We start from the raw sequence: 21,114 nt of genomic DNA on the forward strand, positions 1-21,114 counted from the left end.
CCCATGAACTCAAATGGCCTCCAACAATCGAATCAAGGACCAGCCTGCATCAGGAGTAAGCGCTCTACCACTGAACCACCATATCCTCTCTCTTTCAAGTAATTATTAGTTTTATTTTGAGCAGAAAATACTTTAAATAATCATTACGAAAATCTAATTAAGAAAGCATAATAAAATAGACATATTAAACCTATTTCACTGTCGATGCAATCCACAAATCATTGTTATCTGAATACTTTCTAACACTCATGCTCCATTCTAATATTTTGTCTGTCTTTATTTGACTTTTTAGTTAACATCAGAATTCCAAACAAGATAACCCTACTGTATCACCTAACATCTATTTCCAAGCAGCTGTAGTGTAATCTTCGATCCACCCATTTCCACGATAAATTGCATAGGACAACCCAAAGTATTGGACAAACACGTTCATATCTTACGAGTGGACTTTTATATTTGTACAGTCGGCAGCAATAATGCTTACTAATTCGTTACACATTCTTTGTACTACAGCTTCGGAAATGTTAGGATTATTTGGCAACTATTCAGTTCTCTGAAACTTTTTAAACCAACTTGATATTATTCGCATTCATAGGCAATGTGACTACTACTTTGATAATCCTACTGTTCTCCACTGCTTAACTAAAAAGTTTCCGTGAGTGGTTCAAAATATCGGATTGAATAATTTGAAAGGAGATGAACTTTTTCCTGTATATGTCTTGATAATATTGACAACTGTCAGCAAAAAAAAAAAAAAAAATAAATAAAAATAAAAGACTGAACATGTTTGCTTAAACTTAACACAGAATAGCAACGTGAGTACCTTTGTGACTGTTATTAAGGGGGCAGACTACTAAATATTTTTCAAAAGCTAACAATTTTTCTTTTGCCCGTTTTTCGTAAGTGAAAAGCGATAATGAAATGTAACTTACCACAATAATAGATAATGTTATTCTACACCCAAAAATGCGAATCGGAAGAATTTTCAATGTTGTCATCCATAAAAATTATAGTGTCACCAGATTTTGAACTACCTAAAAATCTAGGTTAAGGCAGCGATTAGAAAAATGAACTCAAAGGTAATTGATGTCTTATCATGCTGTCTTTGTTTCTTGTTAACTACTTTTTAAATAATATTATGTAGTAATAATAAACTTATGTAAGTTATTACAAAATAAATACAAATATTATTTAAAAAGTAGTTTACAAGAAACAAAGACAGTATGATAAGTCATCAATTACCTTTGAGTTCATTTTTCTAATCGCTGCCTTAACCTAGATTTTTGGATAATTCAAAATCTGGTCACGCTATAATTTCTATGGATGGCACCACTAAAAATTCTTCTGATTCGCATTTTCGGGTGTAGAATAACATTATCTATTATTGTGGTAAGTTACATTTCATTATCGCTTTTCACTTACGAAAAACGGACAAAAGAAAATTGTTAGCTTTTGAAAAATATTTAGTAGTATGCCCCCTTAGATACAAAATAGTTTAAATATTATCGTTGCTTGAATTTAAGAAACTTCTTCAGAGTATTCCTACCCTTTAACTAAGCCGTAAATTTACGTCATTCCTTTCTACATTTTCGGTAACTCTTCAGAAAATAGTAGTATCACGTTGTTGAAATATTAACCAACGTTTCACTTTTGTAATCTTTGAGTAAGGTTCAGTACATAACCTGATTTACTTTAAGGCACTGACAGTTATCAGGGTGTCTACTAAAATTTCAAAATGAAATTTCGTGACTTTTTCGTGACCTTTTCTTCATCAAACCATAAAACTTCGGAACATTCTTAAGAACGAAGTTGGATGCGAATTAGGCCGAATTTTCATGCATGCGATTTGGTAGCGATTTTGTAGCGTCTAAAGCCGATCATAGACATCTTTGGTGGTGAATTTTGATGTTTTGTAGAACAAAATTTTCCAGTTTGTACGTATATTTGTACAGATAAAAAAAAATCGTGTCCCAAAAGCTAAATTTCGCGACTTTTTCTTGACTTTCATGACCGTTTTCTCATCTCGTGACTTTTTCGTGACTTTCGTGACCGATAGACACTCTGGTTATACTCTATTTGCATTGTTACATAATGCGTATGAGTGGTATTTCGTAATCAAATGAAGAATTATACCTTCACTTATCACTATATGTCTGAGGGAAACACAATCGAACTTAAACGCAGTTTAACTTCAGGTTTTCGAATTAATAAAGGAGGAAAAGAAATTAAAGTGAAAATCAGAATTAAAAAGAAAACTTGCACGGTCAGTTCTATATATGGATGTTTCATTAAAATGAATTTCCTCTGTGAATTAGTCTTCAAATTTATTCATATTCTACGATAGTACTGTCATACGCCTATTTCAATTCACAGTCAAGTTGAACTTTTCCAATCCGAATTTTCATTAGTTACAATATTTTCGATTCCCAATACGAATTCCCAAAGCTCTATCTCGAAAATCAAGCAGCTATAATAACAATGTGAAAATTATTTCCTATTTTCTAATAGAAACATAAGTTTATTACCTTGCAAGGCAGAAGCAGGAACTGTTACAGTGTAGACTCGTCCCTGCATATCCGTGGAGCCTTGAGGCGGAGGCAAGGTGATCTGCACTGGCACTAGTCTGTTGGCATCAGCTGTAATTGTCGTGGTAGTCGTCTGCTGCGTTGTTTGCTGCGGATGATGATTGGTCTGGTGGTGCTGATTAACTGCTTGAGCCGCTGAAAAACAAATACAAAAAAATATGAAAGCAAAATATAGCACAGTGAACACAAAGATTATAAAAGAACAGAGACAAGTTTGTGTTTCTGCCATTCTTAGTTTTTCGAAAATATGTTAATAGCTTCAACTAAAAGTAAACAGAAATATTTTCCACGATGTTACAGTTTGTTCAGCAGTTTTTAATCTTTTGATACGTATTAGTGTGGTTCGACCAAAGAATGGAAAAACGGCTTGGTAAACCACAAAGTATGGACAAATCCATCTGTTTTTGATTAGTTATTTTCCTATTTACTTAAAACTGTACTCCACAACACAACATATCGCAGCTTTATCATAAAATTGACGCAACTCGAAAATAATCCTGATTCACATATAATGTTGAAAATGCTTCTAATGCTACGGGTAGAGTTGCAGATTTTTTTTTAGATATTAAAGGAAGCTTCTACGATTTTTAGGGGGAAAATATTAAGATATGTGATATACAGAATTTATATGGTTTCATGCAATAACATAGAATAAGTTTAATATGGAAACTGGAGCAATTTTACTAAAAATAACTACAACACATAAAACACACAAATATATAATACAATTCCCGATTAAAGCTCATGTTGTTTGGAGCCGGCGGTAAACTGTAGGCTCCTGTCTTACACAGCGTCGATGCAGAAAAGAGCGCTAACTCAAATTCAACCAACTAAATACATTACACAAATCTTTGTTCCTTTTTAATTGTATTTCAATCTCTCAACAGACCCCATCTTATTTATGTGCGTTCAAAAAATTCTTGCCGTACATATTGAAATTTACAACCACTTGGGGTTCTGCTTTTAGTTTCTGTTTTTGACATCGGTACATCACGATCGATCGAAAATGCAATATGGTTGAGACGGTATTGACAAACCAAAGTTAATATCCTAAAACCAAATTATTCTTAAATATAAGGTTGATAAAACATAAGATGCCGCACAGTGGGGCGAAAACGCATAAAGCTGGCCAAAATATGATAACTATATTCAAATTGAATGAAATTTAGTATTAAGGGGCTATTGAGGTTGCTGATTACGATTCTGCAACTAAAGTTGAAAAACACAAAATGGCGGATCCAAAATGGCGATAAAGGGGTTATTGAGGTACTGATTACGATTCTGCAACTCAAGTTAAAAAAAAATGGCGGATCCAAAATGGCGGAATAAAAAGAATGTCAACATACTTCATAATTTTCACAATGTATCTTTAACAACATTCACTTTTTTCACATATTTTGATGAACAATTACTTGTTACTTACGTTCTTATTTATTAGAAATGTATTATTACTTAAATGACACAAATTATTGGTATTTGATTCCGTTATGATAACTGCAACGGCTTGTCACTGTAACATTAATGAACAATAATTAACATCAAGACGCTTCGTAATTGGCACGTTTTGGCAGCTACATTTTTGTCGAGATCATTAATTAATATTCAGACTACCATTCTACAAAATATGAACGTGGTGCACGAGGGTGCACATAATGTTTTCAACGCTTTAAGTTAATAAAATATTTCAACAATGTGAAAATTTTGCCTGACTTGCTATTCAAATTATAAATTATTACATCATTATTATTAATTTTTCACATCATACACTTATTCTACTTACCAGTACGATATAGGAAAACTTTATAGATTTAAAAACTATGAAGACGTTCGAAAGTTACAACCGTTTCAACGGACGCGTCACAATTCTTCTATTGTTCTCTACTCATTTGACCTGGTGAAGGGTCTACTTAAGAGTGGCTCAGGTAGTCGGAATAAAGTAAAAACCCTATTCTATTTATGGATTTGGGCCCTACTAACATCACTCTAGCCAACTACATAAAAAAATTCCTATATTACTAACTTTCGTTTTTTTTTTTTTTTTTACTTTACTTTACTTTACTTTACTTTACTTTACTTTTGGCCAGCTTTTTGCGTTTTCGCCCCACTGTGTGCCGGTGAGATAGGAGATGAAAACGCAATATGTTACGTTTTCTCTGAATAGTAAGTTACATTGTCGGGTTAGATTAACAGGTCTGAGAAATCACTTTCTGTAATTTAAAAAAAAAAAATCGCACTAATTCATATAAAAAAAATTAATTCCTGGACTATGATTTCCTTTATTTAAAAACGAAATAAATGGTCTTACGGGGAAAATAAAACATCGCCCCCAAAAAAACTAAATCTTCTGAAGAAAAACATAAGATCTGGCAACGCTAGCTATTAAAAATCTGAATACAAAACATTACATCCTCTGCCCTCAAGAAGCAATTATGTCATTGGACCGATCACGTTAATCTGCAGCACTCTTTCGTATTAAAGCTACGATATAATCAGCATCATTTCTCGGTGGAAATTTAATTGGTTCGGATCTATGTTAAGTTGTAGTTTCACGTCTCATATAGCTTCGGTACAGAAAGAAAGGTTAAACTCGAATCCAACCAATCTAGTCAAATTGATAAAAAAAAAAAAAAAAAAAAAAAAAAAAAAAAAAAAAAAACCAGAAGACCATTTGCTGATGATTTATGGCAGCGACAATTATAATTTTTCAATAATAATTAAAATTGGTCTGAATAATGTGTTTTTTAGTCTATATTTCAAGTTCAGTGGTATAGTTTTTTTTCGGGTATTTGACTGGAGACGCGAATTGCACTATGTGGCAACGTCGCAGATAAAGAACTATAGAATAAATCCGTAGTACCAATCCATCAAATAGTTATATCGATTCTTTCCAGATGCCAGTTAAAGTCCATAGACGTTGACACTAGCACCGACCATTAGCGTAATAATCGACGCAATTGCTTAATGGATTTGTAGAGCAATGCTATTGGTTCCTAGTTAATTTATGACGTTGCCTTGTAGTGAAATTTTTTAACCTAACCACAAATCATGGCACAACATACCTTGATGTAACTTAGTGCATCAGTAACCTATTATTCTATATTGTTGTGTTGTATGATCTCTAAATCCGAAATAACTTTGTTACTTCAAATTTGCCTTCATTATCGAATATTACTACTTGATTTCTCTGACACTAAAGAACTTTTCAAGAATTTCCCTGTCATTAAAGGAATTTTCAATAATTTCCCTAATATTCCCTGGTAAAAATAGAATTCTCTGACTTCCCTGATTTTTCAGATCTGTGGAAACCCTGTCAGGGTTCCCACCATTTTTGTAAAATATTTTTCCTTATTTTTCCCTGACAAAGGCGGCCTATTTCCCTGACAAAAGTTTGTTTAATTTTTCAATTTTTCGTAACCCCATTAGTTTAGTTAGATACCTAAATTAAAGGTAGAGCACTAACTTCCTATAAAATAGATCAGCCTAGAAAACATGCGTGACCAAATATATATTTACTCAGTCTACGCGATATGGAACCATACCTAAACATACACATGGTATTAAGACAATCAGCTGTTGAGGGGTTTCACGATCCAACTCCACGAACTGTCATTAGATCCTGATAACATTTATACGGAATCTGTGAGGATCAAAATCACTACATCCGTGTTGAAATTATGCGTGACTATGAACACAGTTAATTATGATATTAACACTATCAACCATTGAGAAGTTTCATGGTCCAACTCCAAGACTATGATAAGGTCCTAATGAAATTTACATGAAACCACTGCGAGAACATACTTTTCCTAACAAAAAGTAAATGAACAAAATTCGTGCACCTATGTCAAAATTATGTGTGATCATACACAGATAATCTAGCTTCGAAGATTATAATTCGATCCTCATTAAATTATGTGAAACAGCTGGAAAAGAATAATACTCTTCCAAACAAAACAAAACAAAACAAACAAACAAACAAAAAAAATGAACCACTAAAATTGATGCACCTGCGTCTAAGAGGTATGTTTAAGTATAACTCTTCGACGCAGGTGCACAGATTTTTTTTTCTTTTTTTTCTTTTCTTTCTTGTCTGAAAGAGTATTTCTTTCCAGTTGTTCCACATAACTTAGTGAGGATCTAATTATAATATAAGCGGGTAAACGGGTCGAATTGAGAACGTTTTAAAAAGAAATGTTAAAAAGACGTATATATCTCAATTCAGAAAAGACGCCAAACACTGTCAACATTCAAGGATTCAAGATGCTGTAACTCAACTGATTTCTGTTACAAACCTAACCACAAATTATGGCACGGTACAGCTTAATATAACAATGCATCTGTAACTTATTATTCTATACTGTTGTATTGCATGATCTCTAAAATTCCAAATAACTCTCTTACTTCAAAGTTGCCTTCAATGTCGAGAATGACTGCTTGATTTCCTTGACATTAAAGGACTTTCCAATTTTCCTGATTTTCCCTGACAAAAAATCAAATTCCCTGATGTTCCAGATTTGTACGAACCCAGATCTTGATTTTAGAGAACAGTTTTCAAGTGACTTTTATTGTTTCTGATTAGATTTTACTATTGTATTTTTCAGTGATAGTTGAGTTCCAGGGAATTTTTGAGGGGTTTTCGAGAAATTATTCAGTTTAATATTTGGATGGGGAAATCTATGAACTGACTTGTAACTCATCAATGCGGTTTGCTACTTTGAGATTACGAGGCCAAGACGAACATACCAGTGGATAAAAGTGACATCGAAATCATCGCTTCTAAATAAATAACACAAAATACGCATGATGCGTTGAGCCTATTCAATTTTATTGTACACTGAACACTTTACTATGAAGGTACGATAGCCGTCATATTCTTTTTTAAAACAACAGAATATCCATGTCCATTAACATTGAACTAAATAAGTGTTTTGTGATTTTTACTAAATTGAATACCGTGGAAATTTTGATACACTAACAATAAGTACAGTACAGCCTAGATTGTCTGAGATAATGTATATCTGACTAGCCTCGGATAACTAAAAATTCGGATATTAGAGCTTTCTGCACAGCCTTACAATAGTAAAGACGTGAAGTATAGTATAAAAACTAAATAGGTTTATATTAGCAATAATATTTAGTTCCTTCTCTTAGCTTTTTATCCCTCATAAACAATTACGTCCAGCTTTATACTAGTGATCATGCGGTTGGGAGTTCGAATCTTATCTCTTTCTTTTAAGCATTATTTTCTCATTTTTGTTAATTTATACCAACTGCTGGTTGCCTCGGCTGTTAAACTAGAACTCGTGGCTCGGATAATCAGGACCCTACTATATAAAATTTTCTTATTTAGTACCATTGCCTGCCCAGCAATCTTTATTTTAGGGTTTTTGATCCTAATGAATAAAGATTCGCATACTTATCTTTCCATATGCGAGAATGTTTTGTGCAACATGTTGCTTTCTTTTATCGGATGGTTAGATTCACTTAGGTGTTTTGATGAAGTTTGTAAAATACTGCTGCAAAATAAAATCCCACGACGCACCACATAGGTAGCAATATTTGCCTGTTTAGCCAATGGGTTTGCCAATTACACAGTTTGTTTAGGCAAATGAGACAAGCGGCCGCTGCCTGGGCGCCTGCCTGTCGTTTCCACCATTTCATCTAGCACACTGTTCACAGTCTGCCAACAGCTCGGGTTTAGCGTAGGGATGGCCACCGGGACCGGTTCCAGACCTGGATCCGAAAAACCGGTTTCGGAACCGGATCTTCTAGAAATGAATTCGTTCAGAGCCGAAAACCGGTTCCGCGAGGAACCGGTTCTGGCCATCCCTAATTGGTATGTACATGAGATTTCACTGACACCTACGGACTCAAGATGATTAGTAAGGAAACTTTTATAAACTGGTAAGTTTTTTCAATGTTTTTTTCGGAAACACTAATGCAGTGTTAAAACTATGCCTTCTAAACACTTTTCGTAATTTGTTTGAAACCGAATGAACTCACTCACTCTTGGCATATCCATCACTCTTTGTATCATCACAGTGTCCGTTTTGAGAGATATTGAGGGCCAATCCTACCATCTTCTGATATAAATATCCTTCTGACATTTTTCCGCTAAGTGTTCTACAATGTCCTGATAACAATCAGGTGACTGATAAACCCTATCAGCTGGTTGGTACTTTGACAGGAAGTTCAATTGCCTGTTAACAGCTATCAGCTACTTGTTAGTTGTCGTGTAGTGAATCATGGACGAAATCGAAGAATTGATGGTGTCCGAGGACGATGAGGAGATTGTTCAATATATAGCGAGGCCTAGAAGACCATTTTAGCTCGAATATATGCCAATTTATAACGATAAGTAGTACCCGTTGGCTACAAGTGCCCGCACATAAGCGCCATGTAATTTGTGTAGTTAGAAGATGGAGAAATATATTCTATATAAAATATAGAGTTTAATTATTGAAATTGAATGATATATAAAAACATATCTAAATTATTAATCTAATTTACATATTTTTAGAGGTGGAATATCAAATAAATGAATTAATTAAAAGCTCAGATTGTGTTATTACGTGTAGTATTATAAAATGTAGTTTATTACTTAAGTTTGTGTTTGCCTTTACGATAGTGTACCCCTAGACAATAACGTGCATAACAAAAAATACCGGTACTCATTTCTGTTTCCCATGTTTTCAATAGGATAATTTAAACAAGCATACTGAAAACGCACTTGACGTTTCAATTGTTTTCAGTATGAGCAACAGAAAACCAACCAATCAAATGATCCGTTAAAACCTTGCTTCGGGTTAACTATCTGACAGAGTATATATCAGGCACAGTATATTGTAGAACGAACCATGGGTTAAAGTAACTGACAACTTCCTGATATCTAATTCTGACTGATAGTAATCAGAAAGAATATCAGGATATTATAGGACTGGCTCTGAGACTACCTGTAGTTATTTTTGTAAAGTACCACACCTTACCTATCTTTTGCTTCTTTTTTCTTTCTTCACTATTTAATAACATTCTGCCGTTAATGAAAACACAACATTTAATATTATGTTTTAAACGTTCCACACTACCGCTCAAAAGTTTTGGAACACTCTGGATTTGAGTGAGTATCCATGAACCTATTATTTTGGCACGAGAACTTTGCCACTGTGTGTTTGAGGTACTTACTTCTGTCTAAAGCACACAGTTGGACAGTTGGATCGGGGTCTGAGAGATACTGCAGACGATATATCTAATTACAATTCTTAAAACGGACTCACACAAGACAATTTGTAATAGATATTGAATAATATGAACAAATTTGTGGAAGTAAACATATTAGTTTTGTTTGAAAGATATGCGTACGGGGTCCAATGTAGCGACATAATTAATAAGAAAAGTTTTACATGTTTTGTAATTCTTTACATTTTGTTGATATGTACCGCTTAAAAGGCTACAAATACCATATTTTGAAAAGTGTTTACACTGCTTTCTGTGCTCAACTGTCGCTCAGTGAGAAAGTATATGTAGTGCTCGTCGTTGCTACTCCAACGATCAAAAATTGGGCATACGAAACTATCACAAACATGTTTCAATGTAGGATATTTTGGATCTGGTGGAACACGTTAACGAGAAAGTGTGATCCAATCGCCGGTTCACAATAACTGACCTCGCCAGAGTTTCCGAAATGTCTCCGAAAATAGTGTATCCAATTGTAACTGACAAGTTAGGTTATCTTATCACAAACTATGTGCAAGATGAATGCCAAAAATGCTGACAGATGTTCACAAAGAGGAAAGAATGACAACTGCTGCACGTGATTCTTCGGTCTGCAGGAATAAGGATGGGGGTTCTTCGGTCTGCCTCTTTTCTCATATAGTGATGGGGGATGAAACCTGGATATCGTACGCCAGTGGGGAGTCGACGTAGTAGTCAATGTAATGGCGGCACTCTGGTTCTCCTAAAGCGAAGAAATTCAAGCATTATCAGCTTACAAAATAATGACAATCGTATTTTGGAATCAAAAGAGTGGTTCTTGTGGAATTCTTGGAACCAGGACGAACAATTACAGCACATACATATTGCCAAACAATGAATAATTTGCGACGTGCCATCCAAAACTGGGCGAGGAATGCTACGCTCTGGAATTATTCTGACCTATGACAACGGCCGCCCACACACAGCTGCTCGTACCGTTAAGACAATTCAAAGATTTCGATGGAAACTATTCAATCATCTTCATACAGCTCCGACCTTGGCCCCAGCGATTCTTTTTCTTCGCCTGAAAAAGTGGATTGCATAGAAGCGTTTCAACGACAGTAAAGTACCTAAGACATCAGTTCCGGACTGCCTGTACTCTCAGGCGGTAAATTTTTACAGAGGGTACATGGAAGCTTGTGTCACGCTACCAGAAATGTCTGGAGGTTCGTGGTGAAGTCGAAAAATAGCCAAGCTACTATCAGTGCTAGTATACCAATCACAATAAATTTCTCCATATGCATGTATATCAATCACAATAAATTTCTTTCACATGATCTCAATCACATAATAATATGTTAGAATTTGGAGAGGTAAAAGTGATTACCTTCGAGTTTATTATAGGTAATGAAATTAAATTAATTTTATTCGCCTTTTTGCTCCAAAAGAAATTGGGCCTTATGCAGAGTCGTTTGAATTATGATTAGCGTCATACTAAAGGCCTGACTACTGCAGGAAACATATGTTAATCGAACTCTTTAGTATGGCGCTAATCACGTGTCAGATCGACTTTGCATAAGGCCTATTATGTCTAAGAGCATATCCGACCGAGACTTTCACCTCTGTCGGATCTTGAAAGATAAGAATAGTTTCCTCTTCTCGTAAGTGGAAAAGAGGGAAATTATTTTGTTTACGAAACAAATGAGGCGCCTAGTACCAAAAGCCGCCAAATACTTTATATATATATATATATATATATATATATATATATATATATATATATATATATATATATATATATATACCGAAATTGAGTTATATATCGCTTGTTATATGTTTAACCTAAAGGAATTCCATGAAACTAGCATTTTGTTTAAAAGCTTAATATTTCATACTAAAAAACTAGTTCGAATATGGGACTTTGTACGCGCGTATATGGAGATTCACTGCACGTTTTGCGAGATTACTCGAAACTAAGCGAAATGGATGTGGCGGATTTTGATACGGGACACCTCAAATATATATTATAATAGTGTATACTATGTATATGTATTTTACAATGATATACTATTTATATATTGTATGTGTTATTTCTTTAACAATAGACTGTTGTTGTAATTGCTTTTAATCGTCTTTGCGTTAACAAAATCAAGATTGCCAGAAAACAATTTCGAAGAAAACAGTAAAGTTACTATACTACACTGGAATATTTTTATATAATTCCTTCTCTGAAACATTTGCATTCCCTTCTTTCAATGTAACAACCGTATGACACGGGAAAATTTTTAGTTCTTATAGGGTGAGTTTGTAACAACATAAGAAAGTGGTGTTGATGTACTGACGTTATAGCGAGCAGACATAAGAACGAACTCAGTAGTTGGTTCATCGGAGGAGAAGAATCATTCGCTAACAAAAGAGTTAACAAAGAAATTAACAACGAGTTTGATGCAAGTTATTGGATTCTTATTGGCTAAAAAGATGAAACATTTTCTGGGTAATGATTGTAAATAACCGCTTTATGTTACAGTCATTGTTCTAAGTGTCTTCCAAAGAAACTAAAAAGCTCATGACTGCGTAGACTTCAAAGCTTTTCACATTTTAATGAAAAATCCAAAATTAAAATTAGACCAAAGACATATGAACAAAAATTGGCAAAATATTATACTAATGTACAATCCTGTTCAAAAACTTGGCCACCCACTTTGCTTTAAAATGCCATATTCTAGCAAGCGAGTATACGAAATTCAACACTTTGACTCAATAAAGATCTCAAATGATCAAAGAAAATCTATATTTGCTTCATTTAATTTGAATTGTAGCTAGGAGTGCGGGCATTTCAAAGGGTTTATTATTATTATTTAAAGACTGTACAGACACGAGTATAGTACAAATCATAATTCACGTCTACCAATCACAAAGTCTATTCTCATATCACGATATACTTACAGGTATCATAGTCTACTAACATTATCATGTATTTGGACAAATTTCTGGTAACATTGATCGGGAAAAGGGTGCAAAGCCTCGTTACAAGTGTAAAAATTTTTTTCAATAATTAGTAAAACAGAACTTGTAACAAAAAGAACAAGGAGCGGTCTTCGTCTATCAAGATTCAACAGAGGAAGGTTAAGTACCAAAGACTTTTTTTTTTCTTTCTTTTTTTAAGCAGAGGTTAGTGGTCTGAGCGCCAACTTCATTATATGAATTTATTGCGCATTTTGAATAATTTGTTGCTATTATCTTAAAGATAATTTTTAAATTACATTCTGAGTTCAACTGCACAGTAATGAGGATATTAGCTTATTTTGTAATCTTATTCGTGACATTTTTATTTGTGACATGTAATTTACTTTCTTACTCGTACGTTTATTTTATACTGATATCATTTTGTAACTTACCTAATATTTATTTACGTCATTACTTTTGCTTTGTTAAAGGTTCGTAAACATTCGAGAATTTGTTCTGGAAAGACTTTTTTATATGTAATTTTGTTGCTTTTCACTGAAATTCAAAAATGTCAACATTAAATTTGTATTCAATGTTGCAGAAATAATAAGGTAATAAAAGAGAAGGAGAATAAGCTGATAATAGAGCAAGAAGAAAGTTTTCTATTACGTGCATTGTCGAGGCTAGAGATGCAAAAGCTTGAAAAAAAACCGGCTGTTCTGGAAAAAAAAAAAAAAACTTGTTTTTATCTGCTTCGCTTTTTTGCTTGGGAAATTTTGGGCATTTTTCAAAATTCTGCTTTAAATTGATAAACATACTTTGTTTCGCTTCTCTGTAACACAAGAACTCATTTAATTAGTGGTTGATGTATCTGATGTATAATAATACAAAACCTCGAAAATAAACCTTAAATTGGTTTACAATCGGGAAAGTACCGAATTTTCTATTCATGGATCATATGCGTGATAAACTGTTCATCTGAGCATGTGGTTTCCAAGGCTGTATAATATATAAACAGCCACGGTTTACTCAAGTTCTGAAGGTTTCTGAATTTTTAACAAGAGGAATTCAACATATCATTACAGAACCCTCCCTTTAAAAAAAAAAGAAAAAGAAAAAAACTACGAAACACAAGTTATGCACAACTGCACAGCAATCATGAGTTATCGGGAAGTCTGGGAATCAATCCCGCAATTCTTGACAGAAGTTTTTCTTAATTCCATCTGTCAATGTAAAGGTACTGCGTGTACTGTGAGTCTTGACCGACTTCCTTTCTTATTGTTTGTAATGGACCCGTTTGGTCTCCATTACAGTATAAGATTATTTTTCTTTGTATGCGCCCTTATTGTTTACCTTTACCATTATCAAGGGAATATTAGTTATTGTTAATATTGCATTCATGCCATTATTTCTGTTATTTCGTTATATAAGTTAATGTTGGGTTATAATTAATCTGCGCCACCGGTTTATTGGCGTTAATGACCGAGAAATTATAGCCAGTTATCTTCTTTTTCCTCTGTTAAATTGAGGTTTAACGCTGTTTTTGCAGTTAGTGATTAAAATAGAAATAACTGTATATTTAATAATGTCGTTCAAGAGGAAAAATAACATAAATATGTGGTACTAGACTCAAAAGTCGGGAATCCGTGAGGATTCCGTAACTGGATCGTCTTTTCTTTTATACAATGTAGATATAATCTTTCACATCAGGAAAATTAAGACATCTTACTAACTTCATCACACAAACAATTTGGATGCCTGTAAATATATGACAGCGTACTCGTTTAATGCATTATTGTGTTTGCCATGCCAAATTATTCATTTAGCTTTCTGTGATTAAATGATCATCCTCCCGCTATATGCAATGAAGTCAGTATAAAAGTAATATAAATGTGTATTGATATATATATGTTATGATGGAACACGGCGATTTAAAAGATTAAATATGCATTGGAATACGATGACGTAAATAAATGTTAATTATGTGTATTGGAGGATGAATTATCTAGAACAGGAATGCTATTGTAATTTAGATGTTAATGTGGATAAGTTTGGAGATATGCATGAATGTTTACACTGTTATAATCGTACTGGCTTAACAATGTTAGATGTAACCGATATGCTGAGAAGACAACTGTTTGTGGGCTATATACTGTACTGGTAATTAAAGCAGGTCAACATTCTACAGTTGTATTTAATTCCATTGTCATCTTATGAAATGTATTGTGTATTTATTCCTGATATGCTAAGGTCCTGTTTCCTTCCTTGTTAGCCTGTCCTACGTTGGCAACGTACCAGCACTCGGAAGTCCGATACTTTAATGTTAATCCAACACTTATTGTGGGATTGCCTGCGCCGTACCAGAACGGCGGAAGACAGGGCACTACATGTTTCTAAATTGCTGTTATTATTAATTACCAGTAGTGACGAATTTGCGAAGGGGGTTAGGGTAAGTAGATGTCTTTCTGACTGAAGCCTGTTTCCCGAAATTTCGGAATTTCTGAAAACAAACGAAATATTGGTTATGCCTGTCCTCATAAACTTCAAGTTACTTCCAAATAAAAATTAGTTTATATATATATATATAGAAAAATCAAACCTTAATCAGAAATACGCCTCCTAAAATTCTTTTCTAAAACCGCTACTTATTATTTGTATAAAATGGTTTGTAGATAAATGTATTTAAGGTTGTCTCCGGAAGATTATTGCTAAATCATTGCACAGCTACAATATAACAAATGTGGAAGTACTCTGATGGTTATATTCAAAAACATAACTTTAACTTGTATGATTGAAGCTAGAGTACTAAGCTCTACGAAATGAATCACGGATGATTAAAAATGAAATGATCTACAGAAGAAAAAAATGTCGATAACTCAGAAGTTAAATAGCATCTAAAAATGCCCTTAAATACTACGTACTTTATGTTTACCTTAATCCATAAAACATATGATCCATCATGATAGTGAATTCCAAAGCGAAATATAGCATTTACGTAATGAAAACTTATTTAACTATAGAGTATACCGTTAAAAAATTAAAAAAAAAAAAAATAGATAGATAGAAAAATCGTGAAAATGAAAAAAGCCAAAATTTCCGTTTTTCCGAAAAAAGCGACCTTTATATAAAAAAAAAATCAGAAAAGCCGGCTTTTTTGCGTCTCCAGTCGAGGCAAAAAAAAACAAAAAACAAAAAAACAATAAAATAGTTTGTCTCCCTCTGTATGTGAGTAAATCAGGCGGAATATTTAAGAAATTACATTTTCTTCAATATAGAGGACTACAGTGAGATTGGAAAGATGCTAATTTTATCTATAGAATTTCTTTTCTTAATTGTTAAACAGGGAAGGAAGTTTTAAGAAAATATTAAAAAATGAAAGAAGAAAAGAAAAACTTGTATCAAACCTGATAAAAGATGAAAACATAATTTACCTGAACTCCAAAATACTTTTCTTTCTTCATTTCAGACGTTTTAGTAAGTCTGCGCTGATCCACAACAAGGGTTTAGTTGGTACTTTACAATAAATGTTTCGATCTCCTCTCTCGCCAAGCGGACTTCATGGTAGCCAAACGTGTGCATAGGTTTTCTCCGGTTCTTCTGTTACCACCCACTTTCGTCATTCCACACCATTATCATCTATTCCATCATCACAGTCTCTCTTAGCCTCGATGGATAATCGTGGAACGTAAAACTTATCGGCGTCTATAAAGCTACTCAGTTAACTTACATCGCCCACGAATAGTAATTCCAAGAAAATTGCATTTCCTCTCCTGTTCGTTCCTGCATATCCTTAATTTGAAGCCTCTGTATCCCGGGTCATTTCTGCTTCTCTGTCGAAATGGGAATGGAAAATGAAGGGTCCCACACGGTGGTTCCAACATAGAGCCTACCTATATACTCTAAGCTATTTTTATTTTTAATTTCCTTCCTACTTCTGCTCTCCCCTATCTAATGACAAATTTAGTAAATTACCTTATAGGGTACAGTTCGTGATTACGTTTTCATTATTTTCATTCATATATATATATATATATAGCCATTGTCAAAAGTCCGAGCACACTATTGATTTTTCAGAATTTTCAAGGGAAAAAAATCATACAAAACCCAATATGTTGGACTTGTTCTGTAAAATATTGCTAATATAAAGAAATTAAAACACGTGATCCTGTTTCTAATGAGACAAATTTATTAAGCATGTTTGCGTTCAATTAAATGTCGACCCTCAGCCTTGATAAGAGCTTTACAAATTCCAGGTTTGATTAATTTATTAAACTTCTGCGAGGCCATGAGACTCCAATAGCTTTAAAGAGTCTTTCAAATACCTTTAGTGTTCGTTGACATCTATTTACGGAATTTCAAGTTCATCTTACAAGAGATCGATGAATAACAAATCAAGTGACTGTGACTACAATTCCATTTGTTGGATGTAAGCGTCTTCTTTGCATTGCCAGTAATTACTGCATAGCTTGGAAGAATATTTGTGATGATAATCCTATGTACAAAGTTGCTGCACCAAATCCGCGTTCCTGATGGAATTCCATGCCTCATCTAAACGCTGTGAAACATTGTCTATCATTCCATTAATTCGAATTAAATTATCAATTTGGAAGTCTGTAAAGCACTCCAAAACAATGAAGCTACCTTTTCCGTATCTTGCTGTAGGTATTACATGGTCGGGATGAATGCGTTCTTCGGGACGACAACGCACAAACTTCTAGCATTAGAATGCGAGAAGTTGGTATTTGGATTCGTCTGTCCAGAGTGCCCGCATTTATTGTTCATCGTTCCAGTCTCTTTTCTTTTTGTCAGAAATATCTTTTTATAATGTTTTCAACTTGAAGGAATGATTTTTTTACCGTATAAACAACCACTTGAAAATGTGCTTCTATTCTTAGTTAACAGTTTAAATTCCGCATTTTATAATATTTCCATGTTCTTTACACTATTCAACTGGTTTATGCGTACGGAAAGAGCAAGATTTCATGTCACAGATTTGCATCCAACTTTGCCCATATTACGACATGATTGAATAGTTCATTGAAGTAAAGAGACAACTGACAAGGGTTCATACACACACCACCAGGTGTCGTTGAAACGATGCATCATTAAACAAAGCGTGACGTTAGCTGTCTGTTTATTGCAAGCAGTTTTCCTCATAAATTTGTCTCGATGTCAACAAGACCATGCTTTCTCGTATCCATATATAAACAACGTTGTTTATTTTCAAAAACGACTGTCTTCTAATCCATCAAGCAGTTATAGCGATTGTAGCACTAACAAGTAGTGTTAGTGTCAACGTCTGTCGACTTTAACTGTCATTTGGAAAGAATCGATGTAACTATTTGAAGGTTTGGTAAATCTATTATATGTTCCTTTAGCTGCGAAGTTGCCACATAGTGGAATTCACATTTCCAGGGGAGGACCTTAAAATTATACCATTATATATATTTTCCACTTTATTTTGTTCAGCAGAATAGCACTCTGTTGTCCGTGGACGCCGCTTTTAGAACACCCGATAAATATACACCAGGTGTAACAGAAGTTCGGGGCGATAGGCCATCTTCGTTATGAGTAAAGATACGAAAAAATAGAAAGAGAGGAAAGTTATTGAAAGTTGTTATTTTAATCTAAACTGGTAGAACTTTTTTAACTGCACCAGCCACTTAGACTCAACATTAGTAATGTGCCCAATGTTGAATGAAGATGCAACGTTGCCACTTCAGTAGGCTGGTCGAACGGAACGGAACGCAAAAATAACATGGTGCACATTGTTGTGTGAGGGAATCTAGAACACTTCGAATCTATTTCCCAACAATGGTGAATTGTTGGTATCGTGAGAGCTGTCTACTGAAATAGCAACGTAGATTTTTCATTTATCATTGTGCACTTTACCAATCTGGAGCTCAAAAGGCTGGTGCAATTGGAAGAATTCCACCATTTTAGATTGAAAACCACCTATTTCCAACAACTTCTCTTTTCAGTTTTAATGCTTACTCATAGCGGAGATAGTGGCTCAAGACTTTTGTTACACCAGCTTGATATATATATTAATGTATATTAATTATATATATTAATGGATAAGTAAAACATAATTATAAAATTAAAAAAAGATACACCGTAAACACTGTTGCTAATTGTTACATCAGATAAGTATGGGAAGGAATAGGAATAAAAAAAAAATCATCTGTGAAGCGTCCGGGTGAGCACCGCTAATATCCTTGCTTCAGTCTCTTGTAGCTAAACATCCATTCCGTATGTTGTGTCTTCCATTTCTTATTTATCTTCTCTGTACCATTCTCTCACTATCAAGTGTCTATAATTTTTCTGAATTGTCTTCTAGAGCATCTTCTTCTTCATCCTATCATAAGACTAATAGATCGATGAACACTGCCATTGTTTTATTTCTTTAAATATTTCTATTAATTACGATACTTCGTAAATACCAATCCATAATCACAGAAGTTTGTATAAACAGCTGGTAACCGCAATTATTATTTATATATTTCTTATTTCCTTTTCCCTTTGTATTAATATTTTATCCCGAGTCCATGTTGTTCATTACTTCTTTCTTTCGAAACGTTTCGCTTCAGAAGTTAGTAATGTCTCATCTAATATGTATTTCATTTATTCCTACTGCATTGCTGGATGAAAACGGTTTTATCGGTTTAAACTTTTTTTTTTTTTGTTTGTTTGTTTGTTTCGCCTTGGTGTTATTATGCAACAACGGGGTTATGCTGGAAGGGATTATATAACCTTAAAGCGGATTCAAACAGCTTCTCGGCTTACATCTGAGAGAAATTACTGGCCTTTTGGACTTGAAACAGCAGAATGGAAGTTTCAAGCACTTCACTCTAATACCGATAGTATACTCGCTTATTCGGAAATCAGGACTGCCCCGTTTCATTATAAAGTTGGGTGGTCAGGTCAGTAAATTTCTTAAATCGGGAAACTCCTGCCTTAACCACCGGCAAAATCCTGTTATTTAAATGCAAAGCAATAACAGGAAAATCCCGTTATTGCTTTGCATGTGAAATTTTATGGTCAACGTATCATAATCAGTACGCTAAAACTGAGGTACTAAATTACAAATTTATTATGTACATATCATTGAATAAAATTAAAACTGAAAGTCAAACCCAAGCTAATGTTGGAAGTTACGTAGGCAGTCGATACATTTTACCAATTTTTATCAATATATTTAAACAGCAGTGGCTTCTTTATAAAACAATAGGCATTCAAGCAAGCAGAAATATACAGTTTACTTTCGTTTCGTATGCTTAGGCTTAACATCCTTATGTAATACCGAGGTTATCAAGGATAAGACTTCCGCTTAAAGTGACATCCAAACCGCTACTTGATTTACACTTGAAAGGATTGTGGTTCTACCGAGAATTGAACTTGGGACGCCTTGATTAAAAGGTAAGAAGATAAAACTAATGCAGACGGTTTAATATGTGGAAACGTCACCATGCAGTTCACACGATTTAAAGCATTTTTTTCTTTTCCTCTTTGTCTTTTTTGTTTGGTTTAAACCAGGTTTGAAAAAAAAAACCAAAAAAAACAGCTAGTTTAAACCAGCCAATCCTGCTAACAATCTTATCGAAGAGATGAAATTACCTTAGAAAAATGAAATTAGTGATAAATGTTTCGGTCACTTGCTCAAAGGTCGCATTTTAGTTTTCCTAAAGTTTCACTACATCTACATTAACCACGGAAATTATTAGCTACAACATTAGAGAATGTTTGTAACACATTTCAGATCATGAACATGCTGTTTTGTTCTGAAAGTTTATTGGAAACTAAAATACACTGAAAACATAAGATTACACAACGCTTATAACAATGTGTGGCCAACTGAAAACTGAGAGCATTAGAACACACAGTTAACAAAAGTAAAATAAAATAAGCAAGAACAATGAGTCGGTACACAGAATAGTACATAAATGAATTAAACTAAAAAAGGGAATTAATTACCCATTTGCTGCTGTTGTTGTTGCTGCTGCTGCTGATGGGCGATTTGCCTCGCAGACACCGTTTGTGGCTGTGTTTGGGTAATCTGTGGAGGCTGTGGTTCCGGAGGTTCCGGATTCAACTCGATCGCCTTTGTCGACATTAATTTGGTCTCCCATAATTGTTTAAGTTCCTGCAATACTTGTTCGTCCACGCCTTCATCCAGAAAAGCATCACGAACACCTGATATCACATCCTCGATAACACTGTTGTATAACTTAAGCTGAAACAATAAAAAATAAATAAATAAATAACAGGTTTTCACAACACTAACAAAAATACTGAAAATACTGTTCGTAAATTATGGAAATCAGTTTTCAATGTGACAACAGAGCCTAATTCAAGTGATGACATGAATCTCAATGGTGTAATATATATAGCT

General features: G+C 34.0%; 1 protein-coding gene across 2 annotated transcripts in view; it reads right to left on the reverse strand.

Moving 5' to 3' along the window:
- Nucleotides 1–21,114, reverse strand: part of TfIIA-L (transcription factor IIA L) — a 65,125-nt gene that overhangs the window by 34,530 nt on the left and 9,481 nt on the right. For both annotated transcript variants that reach the window (XM_081765037.1, XM_081765036.1), the window contains exons 2-3: nt 20,697–20,955; nt 2,526–2,720 (exon numbers count right to left, since the gene is read on the reverse strand). In XM_081765037.1, the coding sequence (XP_081621163.1) occupies nt 2,526–2,720; nt 20,697–20,955 (454 nt within the window). The remainder of the gene's footprint in view (nt 1–2,525; nt 2,721–20,696; nt 20,956–21,114) is intronic.

Source organism: Thermobia domestica, chromosome 7 (assembly GCF_964235325.1).
Source record: "Thermobia domestica chromosome 7, izTheDome1.hap1.1, whole genome shotgun sequence".
Classification (NCBI taxonomy): Eukaryota; Metazoa; Arthropoda; class Insecta; order Zygentoma; family Lepismatidae; genus Thermobia; species Thermobia domestica.